The 17,058-nt window shown below is 43.8% G+C and overlaps 1 protein-coding gene across 24 annotated transcripts in view; it reads left to right on the forward strand.

The window, feature by feature from the left end:
- Positions 1–17,058, forward strand: part of LOC140914828 (cohesin subunit SA-2-like) — a 99,138-nt gene that overhangs the window by 44,165 nt on the left and 37,915 nt on the right. For all 24 annotated transcript variants that reach the window (XM_073353687.1, XM_073353694.1, XM_073353726.1 and 21 more), the window contains 3 exons: positions 10,835–10,942; positions 15,523–15,634; positions 16,304–16,415. In XM_073353687.1, coding sequence (XP_073209788.1) covers positions 10,835–10,942; positions 15,523–15,634; positions 16,304–16,415 — 332 coding nt within the window. The remainder of the gene's footprint in view (positions 1–10,834; positions 10,943–15,522; positions 15,635–16,303; positions 16,416–17,058) is intronic.

Raw genomic sequence — 17,058 nt, forward strand, 5'->3', positions numbered from 1 at the left:
TTAATGTGCTCACTTCTGGCCTCTTCACTGCCAGAAAGAGTAGAGAAAGTTCAGAAAAGAAGAACAAAAATGACTGTTGAGGAAATGACTGATGAGGAAAGGTTAGAAGGGGTGTACACAAGTCTACAAGTAGCTGGAGAATGTAAATAACAAGGGGGAAAAATTATTTTGGCTCATACAAATCTGGTTATAATTAGAAATGATGAGACTAAGGCTATGTCTACAGTACAGAGTTAAGTCGACTTAAGATACGTTAAAAGAAAAGGAGGACTTGTAGCACCTTAGAGACTAACCAATTTATTTGAGCATAAGCTTTCGTGAGCTACAGCTCACTTCATCAGCTGCATTCCTTTGCCTTCAGTCCTTTTGGTACAATGTCCATCTGTTTGCATTGGAAAGGAAGATGATGTCTGTCTGTATCTGTATGAGTTTTCTCATGAAGTTGATAGATTTCCACTCCATACGGCTAAATGCAGTGCCTTGCATAATGACAGGTTTCAGAGTAACAGCCGTGTTAGTCTGTATTCGCAAAAAGAAAAGGAGGACTTGTGGCACCTTAGAGACTAACCAATTTATTTGAGCATAAGCTTTCGTGAGCTACAGACTATCACGGCTGCTACTCTGAAACCTGTCATTAAGTTACTTTGACATCCAACCACAGCTGTAATTAAACTGCAGTTCCATGTCCCCACTATGCTCCTGGTGTTGGCGGAGCGCATCCACAGTAGCTGCTCTTGCATCGACACAGAGAGCAGTGCACTGTGGGTAGCTATTCCACTGTGCAACTGGCCGCAGGCTGATTTGGGAAGGGTTTGCAGTCCCCATGGGGCAGGCACAGCATCTCATGATGCAGGTTTCTCAATCTCAGCATTCCATGGGCATCCTACTAGGTTTCCAGCTGCTTTTCAACTGTCCTGGTAACCTGCGAGCCAGCCATCTGTGTCAGAAAGCATAGAGCCTTTACTGCTCTTTAGTATTGTGCTGTGCATTATGAACACAAAGCTATAAGAGGAGCTCAAGGTGGGGAGGAGAAGGCTATTCACCACCACCCTGACCTCAGCCTCCTCCTTGTAGAGTGGCAGGTCTGCAACTCTGCACCAGAGGCTAATATTTGCCTCCCTTGCCTCCTGCTATGCCTGCTGCAGCTCTTTGATTTTTACATGGCACTGCTGTGTGTGTCTATCACAGCCCTTCACCTCCATGCCCTGAGCAAGTTCCTGCTGCTGGAGCAGAGCTGTGACTGCAAAGCCTCCTCTCCCCACAGACCCAAGAGATCCAACAACTCTGGTGTACTCCAGGCAGGAGTGGGTTTGCTGCATGGAGCCGGCATGTTCAGCTAGGCAGTTGCTATGTGAGCTCTCCACGCCGAGAAAACTGGAAGAGACTGTGTACCTGGCTGCAGGGCAGTGGAGTTCAAAAGAGTGGCCAGGGTAGGCATTGTGGGACACCTCTTAGAGGCCACTTAGGGCAACGTAAGCAATGCAGTGTCACTGCATCACTCTAAGTATGTCGCCCTAAGCTCTGCGCCTCTCATTGAAGTGGTTTTATTATGTCAAAGTAGCAGGCGAGTTAAACTGGTGGGAGGAGCATTGCAGTGTGTACAACTTCATAGTTAGGTCAACATAAGCTGCCTTGTGTCGACAAAACTGTGTAATGTAGACTCACCGCCCCATCAGCTGTTTGGTGGGTGCACTGTGCTCCCCATCAGCTGATGAGTGGGGGCGGTAAACAGCTGTGGCTGGTGGGTGATGAGCACCTGCTGTTTTTTCCCTGAGGGCTCCAGCCCCGGAACATGCATAGAGTCAGCACCCATGACACCATTAACGTAGAGATATGAGAATGCTTTGAGATTTTTTGAAGGAAGAACCAAGCCTGTCCCAAACAATGTAAAAGCGAAAAACCCCTCTCCTCCTTCATGATGGTGATGCAATAAGCTAATCACTCCTTCTGTTATCCCTTATCTCCTGCAACCATCTTCCTGCCATCATGCACCTCTGCTAACCTCTGGCTTCAAAATGCCTGCCAGCCCTAGTCTCTTCCCCTTCTTGAGACCACTTAAAAAGAGAAAAGAGCTTTCTCTCCTCTCCAGTGTGTGCTCTGGAACTAAAACAAACCCATCCTTTTAGTGCTGAAGCCCTTGCCCTTTGGCACCTATCTAATATTTGACACCTTCCCTTGTCCTGACAGATCATAGATCTTGGATGAAATCCTGGTCCTGTTTGAAGTCAATGGCAAAACTCCCACTGACTTCAGTGCGGCCAGGATTTCACCTCTTGTTTTGTGTATGCAGATGACACTTTACTGTCATGCCTGTATTGACACCAAGAGGGGAAACATGAAGAAAACAAAAACACCCTCCCAATATCCTCAAAAATCAGTTTAATAGAATCTGGGACCACAAACCCTTAAATGCCTTAATCATGCTTATTGGATGGTGATGCCAAGGGGGAGCATTAAGGTTGTTCATATAACTCTGCATTTCCATTCTTGTTTGGATTTCTTAAGTGCGATGTTTTCTCTGAATTTTCTTAGCATGTAATGTTTGGGTGTGGGATAATTACAACGTAAGGTGGGTTTTTTTTTGTTTGGTTGGGTTTTTTTACCCTTATGTTACGGATATTTTAATTCTGCTTAGATGTAGTGTTTTTTTTGTCTTGGAATATAAGTAAATTGCACACAACTGAGATGGTACAGGCAGCCCCTGTTCATTCTTCCCTCTCATGTTGAGAAGGCAGTGGGTCTTCTGCTTCCAAGGTCATCTCATGAAATGTAAAACAAAAGAGAAGACGTGAGATTTCCCAGCTAATGTTTGGCATCCAGAACAAATAGTCTCTTTGCTCTCTCCTTGCTGTATGTACCCCGTCTTCCTTCTTCCTTGCCTGTTCACACTGAAGCGAGATATATCATGGCATTGGTATGTGGAAAGCTGTGCTTATTTTTAGGCATCTAAATACTGGCAGGCACTTCTGGCTTAACCTTTATCTGTCACTTGGCATTTGAAGGGCTGTAAATTTGCCCCAGTAGTATTGCACTACATAAAGTGTTCTTTGAATGTGTGATTATTGGCTTATGTGTACAAAAGAAGGCACCCCTTTTATTGAGGAAATACTTCTAAAATTGCCATTGTAGTAGGTATAGCTAGGTATTGCCCTCTGTGTAGGTAAGTAGTCTCTGAAGTGGTCAGGTATCTTTCAAGTGGAAACCTTGACATCTTACAGTAAGCAACTGCTGAGCACTGTGTGAAAGACGAGAGAACAGATGCACATTCAGATCTTCTGTCTGCTTAATTAATGGATTTTTTAAAAAAGAATGTTATGCCCGTCTGGCAGCTCATATCGGGTAGAGGTGGCTCATTTTTCCCTGCTGCACTCCTGTGCCACCAGAGAGCATTCTGTACAAGGAGCTGAGGTCACACCTTACCTTACACTTCCCTAATGAAGGGAAAACTGAGTACAGGGTAAAATACCTGGGGTGAAATTCTGGTCCCTTTGAAGAAAGTGACAGAACTGGATTTCACCCCATTTTTAGCCTTTCCCTCCCATGGCTAGATATAGTTTGTATGAAATCTTGTAATTTGTCCCCAGAGAGGCTTTTTATAACTATAGACATGTAGCCAAGCACTTCACCTATCAAAGGGGTTTAGAAAAAGAAAGACTTGTTGCAGTGAATGTAATACCTGTCCCTCTCTGTCACCTTGCAATATAGTGAAGAGAGAGAACTAATGTAAAGAATAAAAAATAGCCCCCTATCTCAAACATTGCACGTCTCTGGCCAAAGGTGTCCCAGACTACAACACCTTCATGTAGAACTGCCATTTCAGTTTGATCCCAGCTTTTAAAAAGAGGGTGAGAGAGAGTTGCAAATAGGTAGAGAATTTGCATTGGACAGCTTCCTAGAAAAGAAGTCCTTGTGGCACCTTAGAGACTAACACCTGGTCTACACTACGAGTTTGTCTGATTTAGCAGCGTTAAATCGAATTTTCCCTGCACCCGTCCACACAACAAAGCCATTTTTTTCGACATAAAGGTCTCTTAAAACCGAATTCTGTACTCCTCCCCAACGAGGGGATTAGCGCTGAAATCGACATCGCCGTTTCGAATTAGGGTTAGTGTGGACTCAATTCTAAGGTACTGGCCTCCGGGAGCTATCCCACAGTGCACCATTGTGACCACTCTGGACAGCACTCTGAACTCGGATGCACTGGCCAGGTGTACAGGAAAAGTCCCGGGAACTTTTGAATCTCATTTCCTGTTTAGCCAGGCGAGCTCATCAGCACAGGTGACCATGCAGAGCTCATCAGCACGGGTGACCATGCAGTCCCAGAATCGAAAAAGAGCTCCAGCATGGACTGAATGGGAGGTACTGGATTTGATCGCTGTATGGGGAGAGGAATCTGTGCTATCAGAACTATGTTCCGAAAGACAAAATGCCAAAACATTTCAAAAAATCTCCGAGGCCATGAGGGACAGAGGCTACAGCAGGGATGCAGTACAGTGCCGTGTGAAACTTAAGGAGCTCAGACAAGCTTACCAGAAAACCAAAGAATCAAACGGATGCTCTGGGACAGAGCCCCAGACATATGCCGCTTCTCAAACATGCTGAGCTGCATGCAATTCTAGGGTGGGCTGCCACCACTACCCCACCCCTGACTGTGGACTCCGATGATGGAGTACTCTCTGCCATACCTGAGGATTTTGTGGACGGGGAAGATGAGGAGGAGGAGGAGGACGAGCTTGAGGAGAGCACACAGCACACCGTTTTCCCTGACAGCCAGGATCTTTTTCTCACCCTGACTGAAATACCCTCCCAACCCACCAAGCTGGAGAAGGGACCTCTGGTGAGTGTACCTTTTAAAATATAATACATGTTATAAAAGCAAGCGTTTTTTAATGATTAAGTAGCTCTGAGGACTTGGAATGCATTTGTGGCCGGTACAGCTACTGGAAAAGTCTGTTAATGTGTCTGGGGATGGAGTGGAAATCCTCCAGGGACATCTCCATGAAGCTCTCCTGGAGGTATTCTAAAAGCCTTTGCAGAAGGTTTCTGGGGAGAGCAACCTTATTCCAACCTCCATGGTAGGACACTTTACCACGCCATGCTAGTAGCAAGTAATCTGGTATCATTGCATGACAAATCCTGGCAGTGTATGGTCCCGGTGTTTGCTGGCATTCAAGCAACATCCGTTCTTCTCTCTGAGTTATCCTCAGGAGAGTGATATCATTCACAGTAACCTGGTTGAAATAGGGGGAATTTAATTAAGGGGACATTCAAAAGTGGCCGTTCCTACTGGGCTGTTTGCCTGTGGCTAAAAAGAAATCCTCCCCGCAGTTAGCCACACGGGGGGTGGGGTGGGGGGGGCATTGGTGCTGAGCTATTCGCATTTGGCTAGCAGGGATCTTCCCTGATACCAGCCACAATGTGGGATGAGGGATAAAGCAATCATCCCAGAGAATTGGATGGGGGGTAGGGTTACTTTGGTTTCTGCTGCTGCATGTTAACAGGAAAACCGCAGCACTAAATGGCCAATTCAATGTGCTTTGCTTGGTATGGGAGAGGAGGGCGCTGCTGTTATGAAGGTTGCAGAAGCTGAAAGACTATGGCTTACCATGGCTGCCTGCAAGCCGAATTCTGTTGCCCAGCACTGTGTGTGTGCTCTCTAACACCAAAGCTGCAGGCACTCAATATAAGATGCAAAATGCGACCTTGTACCAAAATCACATGTGCTATGTAATGTGAATAGTGGTGTTCACCATGAAAGAGTATAGCCATTGTTCTGTAAAATGTATCTTTTAAAATACTTCACTCCCTTTTTTTCCTCCAGCAGCTGCAAATGTTTCAAGCCTCCCTCCTCCATCCCAAAGGCTATCTCAGATAAGGCAGCGAAAAAAACGCACGCACGATGAAATGTTTTCTGAGCTCATGCAGTCGTCTGGCACTGACAGAGCTCAGCAGAATGTGTGGAGGGACACAATAGCAGAGTACAGGAAAGTGGCTGATGAACGTGAGGAAGGATGGCAGCAGGAAGATCAGAGAAGGCATGATGCAACGCTGGGGCTACTGCGGGATCAAACGGACATGCTCTGGCGTCTGGTGGAGGTTCATGAACGACAGCAGGATCACAGACTGTCACTGCAGCCCCTGTTTAACTGCCCTCCCTCCTCCCCAAGTTCCATAGCCTCCTCACCTAGACGCCCAAGAACGCCGGGGTGGCGGGGAAGGCTCCGGGCACCCAACAACTCCACACCAGTGGACAGCCCAAGCAACAGAAGGCTGTCATTCAACAGGTTTTGAAGTGGCCTTTTCCTTCCCTCCTACCCTCCTCGCACACCCCACCCAGGCTACCTTTTGAGTTATCTCCCTATTTTTATAATCAATTAATAAAGAATACATGTTTTTTAAACGATAGTGACTTTATTTCCTTTGCACGTAAGCTGTGATCGAAGGGGGGAGGGCAGGTGGCTTACAGGGAATTTAGAGGCAACCAAGATGATTAGATGATTTAGTCGGGGATTGGTCCTGCTTTGAGCAGGGGGTTGGACTAGATGACCTCCTGAGGTCCCTTCCAACCCTGATATTCTGTGATTCAAGGGGGCGGCTTTTCATCAAGGAGAAACAAACAGAAGTGTCACACAGTACCCAGGCCAGTCATGAAACTGGTTTTCAAAGCTTCTCTGATGCGCAGTGCCACCCTGGTGTCTGGCTGCACGTATTCAGTGACCAGGCAATTTACCTCAACCTCCCACCCCGCCATAAACGTCTCCCCCTTACTCTCACCGAGATTGTGGAGCACACAGCAAGCAGCAATAACAATGGGAATATTGGTTTCGCTGAGGTCTGAGCAAGTCAGTAAACTGTGCCAGCGACCCTTTAAACGTCCAAATGTGCACTCTAACAACATTCTGCACTTGCTCAGCCTACAGTTGAACAACTCCTTACTACTGTCCAGGGTGCCTGTGTATGATTTCATGAGCCAGGGCATTAAGGGGTAGGCTTGGTCCCCAGGGAAAACTATAGGCATTTCAACATCCCCAACAGTTATTTTCTGGTCTGGGAAGTAAATCCCTTCCTGCAGCTGTTTAAACAGACCAGAGTTCCTGAAGACGCGAGCATCATGAACCTTTCTCGGCCATCCCACATTGATGTTGGTGAAACATCCCTTGTAATCCACCAGTGCTTGCAGCACCATTGAAAAGTACCCCTTGCGGTTTATGTACTGGCTGCCCTGGTGGTCCGGTCCCAAGATAGGGCTTTGTGTTCTGACTATAACCCCAACACAGTTAGGGAATCCCATTGCAGCAAAGCCATCTAGTGTGACCTGCACATTTCCCAGAGTCACTATGTTTGATAGCAGCAGCTCAATGACTGCGTTGGCTACTTGCATCACAGCAACCCCCATGGTAGATTTGCCCACTCTAAATTGATTCCCGACTGACCGGTAGCTGTCTGGCGTCGCAAGCTTCAACAGGGCTGTTGCCACTCACTTGTGAACTGTGAGGGCTGATCTCATATTGGTATTCTGGCACTTCAGGGCAGGGGGAAAACAAGTCACAAAGTTCCATGAAAGTGTCCTTACGCATGCGAAAGTTTTGGAGCCACTGGGAATCATCCCAAACCTGCAACACTATGCGGTCCCACCACTCTGTGCTTGTTTCCCGCGTCCAGAATTGGCGTTCCACGGCATGAGCCTGCCCTAGTAACACCATGATCTCCAAATTGCCGGGGACCGCGGTTTTAGAGAAATCTGTGTTCATGTCCTCATCACCACACTGCCATTGCCTCCTCGCCTGGTTTTTCAGGTGCTGGTTCTGCATATACTGCTGAATAATGTGCGAGGTGTTTACAATGGTCATAACTGCTGCGGTGAGGTGAACGGATTCCATGCTTGCTGTGCTATGGCATCTGCTCAGGCAATCCAGGTGAAAGGACGCAAAATGATTTTCTGCTGTTGCTTTCACGGAGGGAGGGAGGTTTGACTGATGACATTTACCCATAACCACCTGCGACAAATTTTTGGCTCCATCAGGGATTGGGAGCTCGGCCCAGAATTCCAATGGTCAGCGGGAACTGTGGGATAGCTATCCACAATGCACCGCTCGGCATGTCGACGCTTGCCACAGTACTGTGGACGCACACCACCGAATTAATGTGCTTAGTATGGACGCATGCACACTACTTTATACAATCTGTTCCCAAAAATCGACTTCTGTAAAATCGGAGTATTTTCATAGTGTAGACATGGCCTAACAGATAGTCTCTAAGGTGCCACAAGTACTCCTTGTTGTTTTTGCTGATACAGACTAACATGGCTACCACTCTGAAACCTAGAAAAGAAGTGTTTATAGAGGACTTATGCTGTATTGATATTACAGTGAATTAAAATTATATTAAACTGTTGGCTTATTTCACTCAGTTCTCCATACTTTTACTGATACAAAGCTGGTTGGGCAACCCTTACTTCTGTAAGTGCTATTTGGTATGGTCAGTTGACACCACTCAACATGATTATGGGATGCAAAAGTAAATAGAAGGTGAATACCACTCAAGTACATCAGCCCTTGTAATTAAAATTTTAATCCAGGCTTCACAGGATACATAGCTGGATGCTCATATACTGTACAGAACTCCACACAGGAGCTGCTTGAATCATATTTGTATGTAGTAATTTTAAATGTTTCAAATCAAAATCACTGAGTAACTTATCCGTAAATATATTTTTTCACTATTTCACCAGTCCTAAAGATGGCTGAATAATGTAATAGAGAACTGGAACCATAAACTCACTGAACATTAAATCCCACCAAATGAGGGTAGATCCATCCCAATCATCGTATCCACTCATTATACTCCACATGTGAACATAGCCATTATATGGACAACATACCCCCATATCTCAATGTCTGTACTTTGACCGGTTAAACTTTTACCCCCAATCGGGGAGATTGCAGATTATGTATTCTTTACGCCACCCGTTCCTAAACCGAATTTTGCACCCTTTGATAATCTGTACCTTATTCCCTGATAACCAGAAACTTCTATGCCTAAACTCTGTACCGTTTTCTTTTTTACTTCAACATTATCTTAATAAAATTTATTTGCCATCCCCTCTGTGTCACCCTCCCCTCCCCCACACGTGGCATGGCATTTATTTAGTGTATAATTACTATTAGACCAGTTCCAGTCAATATTTACTTGGCATATCATCATCATTTTCACTATAAAGACCTGTTTACTGTGCCAGTGATCATTATAAGCAAGTTTACTGAGTGCAACCTAGCAGGAGAGAGAACTTTCATTAAAAATAGCAGGGAACTTTTCAGCAAAAATAAGCAAATAATGCACAGGGAAATAAACCATAATGATCAACTTATGACTTTTGAGACCTTGTTGGCTCACAGAAGTGAAAAGCCAACAGACAGCATGCCCTCTGTTCAAGTACCCTGGGGCTTCCAACGCACTACTCTCCTACTGTTTTAAACCACAGCCAATGTTTGTAGATTAGTTTAAGAGCTGCTCTGTCTTTTATGTGTTATAATCTCCCACAAACCTTCACCCAGTGTTAGTTCAAGTAGTTGTCAGTGAGATGCCTCTGCTTAATATTTAACTTCTGGGGACTAGGATTTGAGGGTGCTAGAGGCTTTGTATTTTTAAATTTGGGACTTGTCAAAATGCTAAGAGGCAAGACAGTGCTGGTGACAAAAGAGCTGGTAGCCATTATAGAAGAGGAGCAATGTGCGACTAGGATGTCAGTTCTGGCAGCTGCAAAATTGAGAGCCTTGTTTTTAGAAGTTGTAGTAGGCCACATATATAGAGAGCTGTGCATTAAAAGATGTAACCTCTTGGGGCTGATGGCAGTACTATTTAATAAATAAATAAAATAAAAACCCCTACAAGTATAATCTCTACCCCATCATAGTTAGCTCACCTTTCCCCTCCCATACTATCCAAGAAGTAGAAGGGTCTCATTGCTCTTTGTTCTGTTGACAGTGTTATCCAATGGCATGCAAGCAGGAGTAGGAACCTGGAATTTCTAAATTATCATCTCAGCTTTGATCTTGACTCCATCTATAGCCTTGTACAAGTCACTCAACCTTCTCTGCTTCAGTTTTTTTCTCTGTAAAATGGAGATAATACTTTCTGACCTCACAGGGTGTGTGTTGGAGGATTGATTAATATTTACGTGGTGCTCTGAAGGTGTAAAGGGCTATGTAAATGAGAAATGTATACTTATTGCAAAAACTGTGACTTTTAGGTTTTTCAATAAATAGTTCTGGTCTTTGGCATGCCTGTCAGCTTCCTATTGAGCATGCTTCTGCTGTGATTTTTAAAATTGGTTTCTATATAGGCTCATTGGAATTGAATATCGGTTTTAACCTCTTGATTAAATAGCTTTAAACAATTTTATTTAGAAAAATACAGGATATTTGATCTGTATTATAATTTTCTGTGGCAAACAGTCCAAGATTAAAAATACTGTGTTATGACTTTCCTTTTTTGTAACTAATTTTGGGTTTTATTTTTTTTTTGCCTTGAGAACCAAGTAGCCTTAACCATGCTTTTTTATGTGAATGTTTATGCCTGTACAAAGAGCCTAATTCTTCATTCCTTGTATGTTATGTAGACACTTCCATCTCTACAAGGCGAGTACAAAAATGCTACTGCTCTGGTTAGGTAGCATATCAAGATTCAATTTGCAGAGGTGCAACTGACTATATGAACTGCAAGGCAGTAGAGAATCAGGTCCCAAGATTAGGTATAGAATCAGGTCCAAGATTAGGATACATATAATTCTTTCTAGTTAAATATGCATAATAACTTGTATTATATCTTTGCATAGAAACTGTGAGGATGCGTTATCATCTGAAGACTGTGAAACCTTATTCCAGTTTGTTTATACCACGCACAGACCTCTAGCAGTAGCAGCCGGGGAATTCCTTTATAAAAGGTATCTCTGCCTGGCTACTTTTTGCATATTCTCATTGTTTCAGAGTGAAAATGGGTTTGTTTAAGAGGGACATTAAACCTCTATCTTTTAATTGGTGGGTTGTCTCTGGCGGATATCAGATGTCCTTTCTTCTGCTGAATAAGTGGAGGGCTGCTATCTGGGGCTAACTGTTTGTTTCACTTCCCAGCCCCAGTATGTTATACAAGCATGAGAAAGGTACAAGACTATAATAAAGTATAAAACAACTGACTAGTCCACTGGTATTGTATCATGCCAAGGACCATGCCGCCTTCCTTTCTACTTTTTCCCTGTTGCTTTGCTTCCTATGAGCCAGCTGATCACCTGGCATCTGTTGGATTTTTTTGTAGCTGTTTATGATTAATTGCAAAGGTGGCCTCTTCTCCCCTTGAAAGTTGCCTTATACATTGTAAAGTCTTTTGAATAATGAGAGAGCCCACAGATTAAAAAAATTCTCCCAATTTTCAATCAAGTTAATGAAATATACAATCTAACTTCCCAGGAGTAACTTTTGTAAATGGGCCTTTATGACAATGGATGTGGGAAATGAATGGAACTGCCATGCTACAAAGGGAATTAATAAATATTCTGTTTCTACAGCTTGATGAAATTCTGTATTTTGTTTAGCAAAAATTGGTGAAAATACTTTTGGCAAGGATTTGGAGAGGCAATGTTAAAAAATGACTATGATTATTCATACTTCTTTGTCCCCTTCATCCGTTGCTGTCCATACCCACCCAGCAAAATTATATAAGGCCTAGGATTTGTGGATCCAGGCCCAAAATAAAGAAAAAAGAAAAATCCCTTCTCTGATGTATCCCTCGTCATACCTCCTAGCCCTATACTGCTTTGTTTTGTAGGTTCCCAACTCTCTGGGCTAATGTTGTCATAAATCAGTGATTTATCCCCAGAAAAATGCCACTCTTAGCTATTGGTGGTGCTGTCTTGATAAACTTGGGGCCTGTAGCATCAGCATCTCATTAATATTTCACTGGAATCCAAGCAAATAACTGACTGGGTCAGTGTGAAATGAGCTGCTGATCTTTATACTGTTATCAGTGCACAAGGATCTACATCACATAAACCACCACCACACATGGCACTAGTTGACAACTTTGTTGGCAGGTTTGGCAGAAAAAGAACAGGCTTAAATCTACACTGAGGTTAACCTGCCCTCATGCTACTAGTGGCCTCTCCACTTCAGGTTTGAGGAACATAGGAAGGGAGTGTAGTAAATATTTCAGTGCTGCATCCCATGTTTTACCTGTGTCTGTGGATAGACTTCCTTGACCACTTCTTCTTGGCACTAGCCAAGATGGCTGTCCATCAGTCCAGGAGGAGGAATCTCAATGGGAGAGACATCATAGAATACTCAAGGAGCTGACTGAGGAGATATCTGAGCCATTAATGATTATCTTTGAAAAGTCATGGAAAGCTGGGAGAAATTCCAGAGGACTGGAAAAGGGCAAATGTACTGCCAATCTGTAAAAAAGGAAATAAGGACAACCTGGGGAATTACAGACCAGTCAACTTAACTTCAGTACCCAGAAAGATAATGGAGCAAATAATTAAGCAATCAGTTTGCAGATACCTAGAAGATAATAAGGTGATAAGTAACAGTCAGCATGGATTTGTCAAGAACAAATCAAACAAACCTAATAGCTTTCTTTGACAGGGGTTACTTGAAACTGTGAGGGAAGCAGCAGATGGTATATCTTGATATTAGTAAGGCTTTTGATACTGTCTTGCATGACTTCCTGATAAACTCAGGAAATACAACCTAGATAGCTACTATAACGTGGGTCAATGACTGGTTAGAAAACTGTTTCCAGAGAGTAGTTATCAGTGATTCACAGTCAAGCTGGAAGGGCATATACAGTGGGGTCCCATAGGGATCAGTTCTGGGTCCAGTTCTATTCAATATCCTCATCAATGATTTAGATCAGTGGTTCTCAACCAGGAGTACATGTACCCCTTGGGGTATTCAAAGGTCTTCCAGGGGGTACATCAACTCATCTAGATATAAAAAGCACTAGCGAAGTCAGTACAAACTAAAATTTCATACAGACAATGACTTGTTTATACTGACCTATATACTATATACTGAAATGTAAGTACAATATTTATATTTCAACTGATTTATTTTATAATTATATGGTAAAAATAAGAAAGTAAGAAATTTTTCAGTAATAGTGATGTGACACTTTTGTATTTTTATGTCTGATTTTGTAAGCAAGTAATTTTTAAATGAGGTGAAACTTGGGGGGCAGGCAAGACAAATCAGACTCCTGAAAGGGGTACAGCAGTCTGGAAAGGTTGAGAGCCACTGATTTAAATAGTGACATAGAGGGTACATTTATAAAGTTTGTGGACAATACCAAGTTGGGAGGGGTTGCAAGTGCTTTGGAGGATAGGATTAAAATTTAAAATGATCTGGGCAAACTGGAGAAATGGTCTGAAGTAAACAGGATGAAATTCAATAAGGACAAATACAAAGTACTCCACTTAGGAAGGTACAATCGGTTGCATACATACAAAATGGGAAATGACTGCCAAGGATGGAGTACTGCGGAAAGGAATCTGGAGATCATAGTGGATCACAAGCTAAACATGAATCACAGTGTAGCACTGTTGCAAAAAAAGCAAACATCATTCTGGGATGCATTAGCAGGAGTGTTATAAGCAAGACACAGGAACAGGTGGGCAAGGCAACTGAACCCCATGCAGTCCTCCGTGTTTACCCCACTCTCCTGTGGTTACCTCCATCTCCCTCCCCTGGCACCAAGTGTACAGAAAATGGGGAAAGTAGGGAAAGGAGAATTGGGGGGCCAGGTGACATGCAGCAGTAGGGGTTTTTGTCATGGTTGCGCTTCTTGCTACACTCTGTTTTTGTTTTTGTTTTGGAAAAGTTCTTTTGTAACTGGTGATTGGGTGTTGTAATAGCAGCTGGCCTGCCTGGCACTGGGTGATTGTTGTACTGTTTTTAACATGTTTACAAATAAAGCTTTTTATATCATCAAGAAAGTTTATTGTGGTCACTGCATCTCTTCATACAATCAGTTTTTGAAATAATAAAACTAAACACATGATCAGGAACAGTTAGGAAATAGTAAGCAAATGCTATTCCTCTATACAGTTAGGTACAGCAATCCATACTTCAGTCATTTCCTTATGTGAATCCGTGCTGTGAATCATCCCCCCATTTCATAAATCATGTTATTCATAAGTACATTGCAGGGCAATCAAGCCCTCACTCCTCCCCAACTGCTGAATACTCTCCCACACCCCAAATCAGTGAGCCCCATCCCCACCCACCTCCCCCCAACCACATTCATAGAGGTACTGATTGCCTCAGAAACCTCTACCACCACTTTACCCATGGTCGACTTTCCAACACCAATCTGGCTGGCAATGGACCTGAGCAGTCTGGGATACCCCGCTTACAGATGGGTATAGCAGCCCACTTCTAGGTCTGCATGGGTGCCCTCAGATGAGTGTCTTTATGCTGGAAGGTCAGGGCAAGCTGCTCACAAAGCTCCAGGAATGTGCCTTTCTTCATATGAAACTTGTGGACCCACTGCTGGTCATCCCAGGTCTGCATGATGATGTGATCCCCCAGTCTGTTCTTGTGGCCTTGCACCAGAAGTGCTGGTCTACACAGGGGGCCTCAGCGGCTATTCTGAGTGTACTGAGCAGCATCAGCCACTGTGAGTCTTCCATGTCTGGATACTCCTCCTCTTCTGCTGTCTTCTGCTCCATCTTAAGCTCTGTGAGGTTCCTTTGATGGGTTAAAAAATGCCACCGAAATGTCCACCAGCGCCTCGGGGAAGCTGTGCCTGTTTTCTGACACAGGAGTGAAAGCGCAAGCAAAAGAACCCATTGAAAAAGGGTCTCCTGCGTGTTGCTTTGCAGGCTGTGCTAGGGAATCTGTGATATGATTGGTTTGACTTGGGTCTGCATGCTGCAGTGTGGATGCCAGAGCCCCGGGTTTGAGCAAGGGCTAGAAAATTTGTAACGTAGGGTTAAGAACCAGTGTGGATGCTCAAGCCCTGAGTTTTCTAACACAGGTCAGTTGACTCGAGTCCCACTAACCCTGGCCTTACATTACAGTGTAGACATACCCTAAGAGCCTGGTTTGGTTTTCGAAGACTAGATGTACCATATTATGAAGTGTTGCTGGGCAGTAAGATTTTTATAGGAAGGATATTTCTCTTTTATGATTTTCTCTAAATTACAGTGGTCACCTTTACAGGATAAATAAATGCCTAACACTTGGTGTACTCATTGCCACGGAATCTATATATGTTGCCCAGACAACTGGCAAGGCCCCAGTATCAGCTGCTGCAGGTAGTCCCTGCTTTCACAGAGCGAACTTGTAGCTAAAAATAATCTAGTGTCTCCCCTTCCAGCTGACAGTAGAATTTGATGTTTGCTGAATGGATGAATAGATTTTAAAAGAAAGAAGTAAAGCTGTTTGAAATCCTGACAGAATCTGTGCTGCTTTGCTGAGTAATCTAAAGGTGCACAGCAGAATTGGACTGACTTCTTTTTTCCATTGGCAGGCTGCTTAGTTATCAGGGAACTGAAGAGGAAGTCCCACCTAAAAGAAGAGGGAAGTTTCGGGCTAATACCTGCTACATGAGAAAATTAATAACTTTTTTCTTGGAGAGTGAGGTAAGGAAAATGTAGATTGTGATAGACAGATGAGGGAGGAGCCCTTCCAAACCAGGGCAGCTGGCTGAGAATTGGTACTGAGGTGCTGCTGGAAGTTGGAGGGAGAAGTGGGGTGAGTGGGGAGGAGACTTCCTTTTGAAAGGTCTTTTTGGTTGCATGCTCAGAACTGTTGATCTTGGAACTCGATACTTTCTCAACTCTAGGATGAGCTTCAGTAAAGTAAAACTGTACATGTGCGTTCGGTTGTACTACGCCTCTTATTCTACAGTTGTATCAATGCAGAGAGGTAGTGTGGGACTGGCTTTCTGAAAAAACTAGGACTGCTCAGCCAGGGATAGCAACTAAAATGTAACTCATTTCAAGCTCCTGAATGGGAGTGGGCATTTTAGGTGTTACCAACAGCAGTCAAATAGTGATATTCAGGACAGCTTTGGGGAGACTAGTCTTTTTAGGAAATCTTTTTTCTGTCCTTTAAGTAACTCTTTTTCTCTTATGCTGTTCCCCATGTATCAAACTGAAGAATTATTATTTAGTTTGGATCTAGTAAAAAAATACACACATTGAAAAAAATACGATTTTACAATGAGAGAAAGGGGGGGAATATGTAATAAGCTGTATTCACATTTCAGTAAACATTTGATCCTCTAGGCTTATGTTTTTAATCTCTAGCTACATAAACACGTCACGTACCTTGTAGACAGCCTGTGGGATTGGACAGGCAGTTTGCTGAAGGACTGGGAGTGTATGACCACTCTCTTATTGGAAGCTGCTGAAGAAGAAGGTAGGTGAGCTAAAACCTTAGTGTTGCCCAAATTGATCTTGTTTTATTTACTAGAAGAAACTTCCTTCACCTTGAACTATAGCGGGGTCACTTCAAGAGCCTCTTGGCTGCATAGAGCCACAAAACAGTTTTGACTCTGTGTCCTGCCATGGCTCGGTGCCCTCAAATATTGATGCAGTATTCCTACGAAAACCTTGTGAAACACTATCCAACACTTATGCCCTGAATATTTATGCCTCTCAGTGACTCCTCCCTCCTATCTTCTTTCTCCCTCCTTCCTTGCTGCCTGCTGGGGGGCAGAGGGTGAAGAATGTTTCTTCTCTCTCTCGGCTACTTAGAGGCTGAAGAAGGGATTCCAAGGGTCGCAGTGTGTTTGTTCCGTACTATTTCCGCCTCAGTAGTCAGGTGTGAACCTTGTGAAGGTTCAGGCAGCTTTGGGAGCACTGTGGTGAATGGCTCTCTACTTGTTGGAAGAGAGAATCTCCAGTCTGATCCCTGGATTGCAGAAGAGGCACATATAGGGCCCTGTGAAGCTATATGTGGTTCTAGAGTCACATTGAGCTAAAAGTTCATGAGAAGATGAGTCTCAGGTCTGGTGGAAGAGAATGAAATTTCATTGGAGTTAGGTCTGAATTTGGCCTGT

Source organism: Lepidochelys kempii, chromosome 1 (genome assembly GCF_965140265.1).
Source record: "Lepidochelys kempii isolate rLepKem1 chromosome 1, rLepKem1.hap2, whole genome shotgun sequence".
NCBI lineage: Eukaryota > Metazoa > Chordata > Testudines > Cheloniidae > Lepidochelys > Lepidochelys kempii.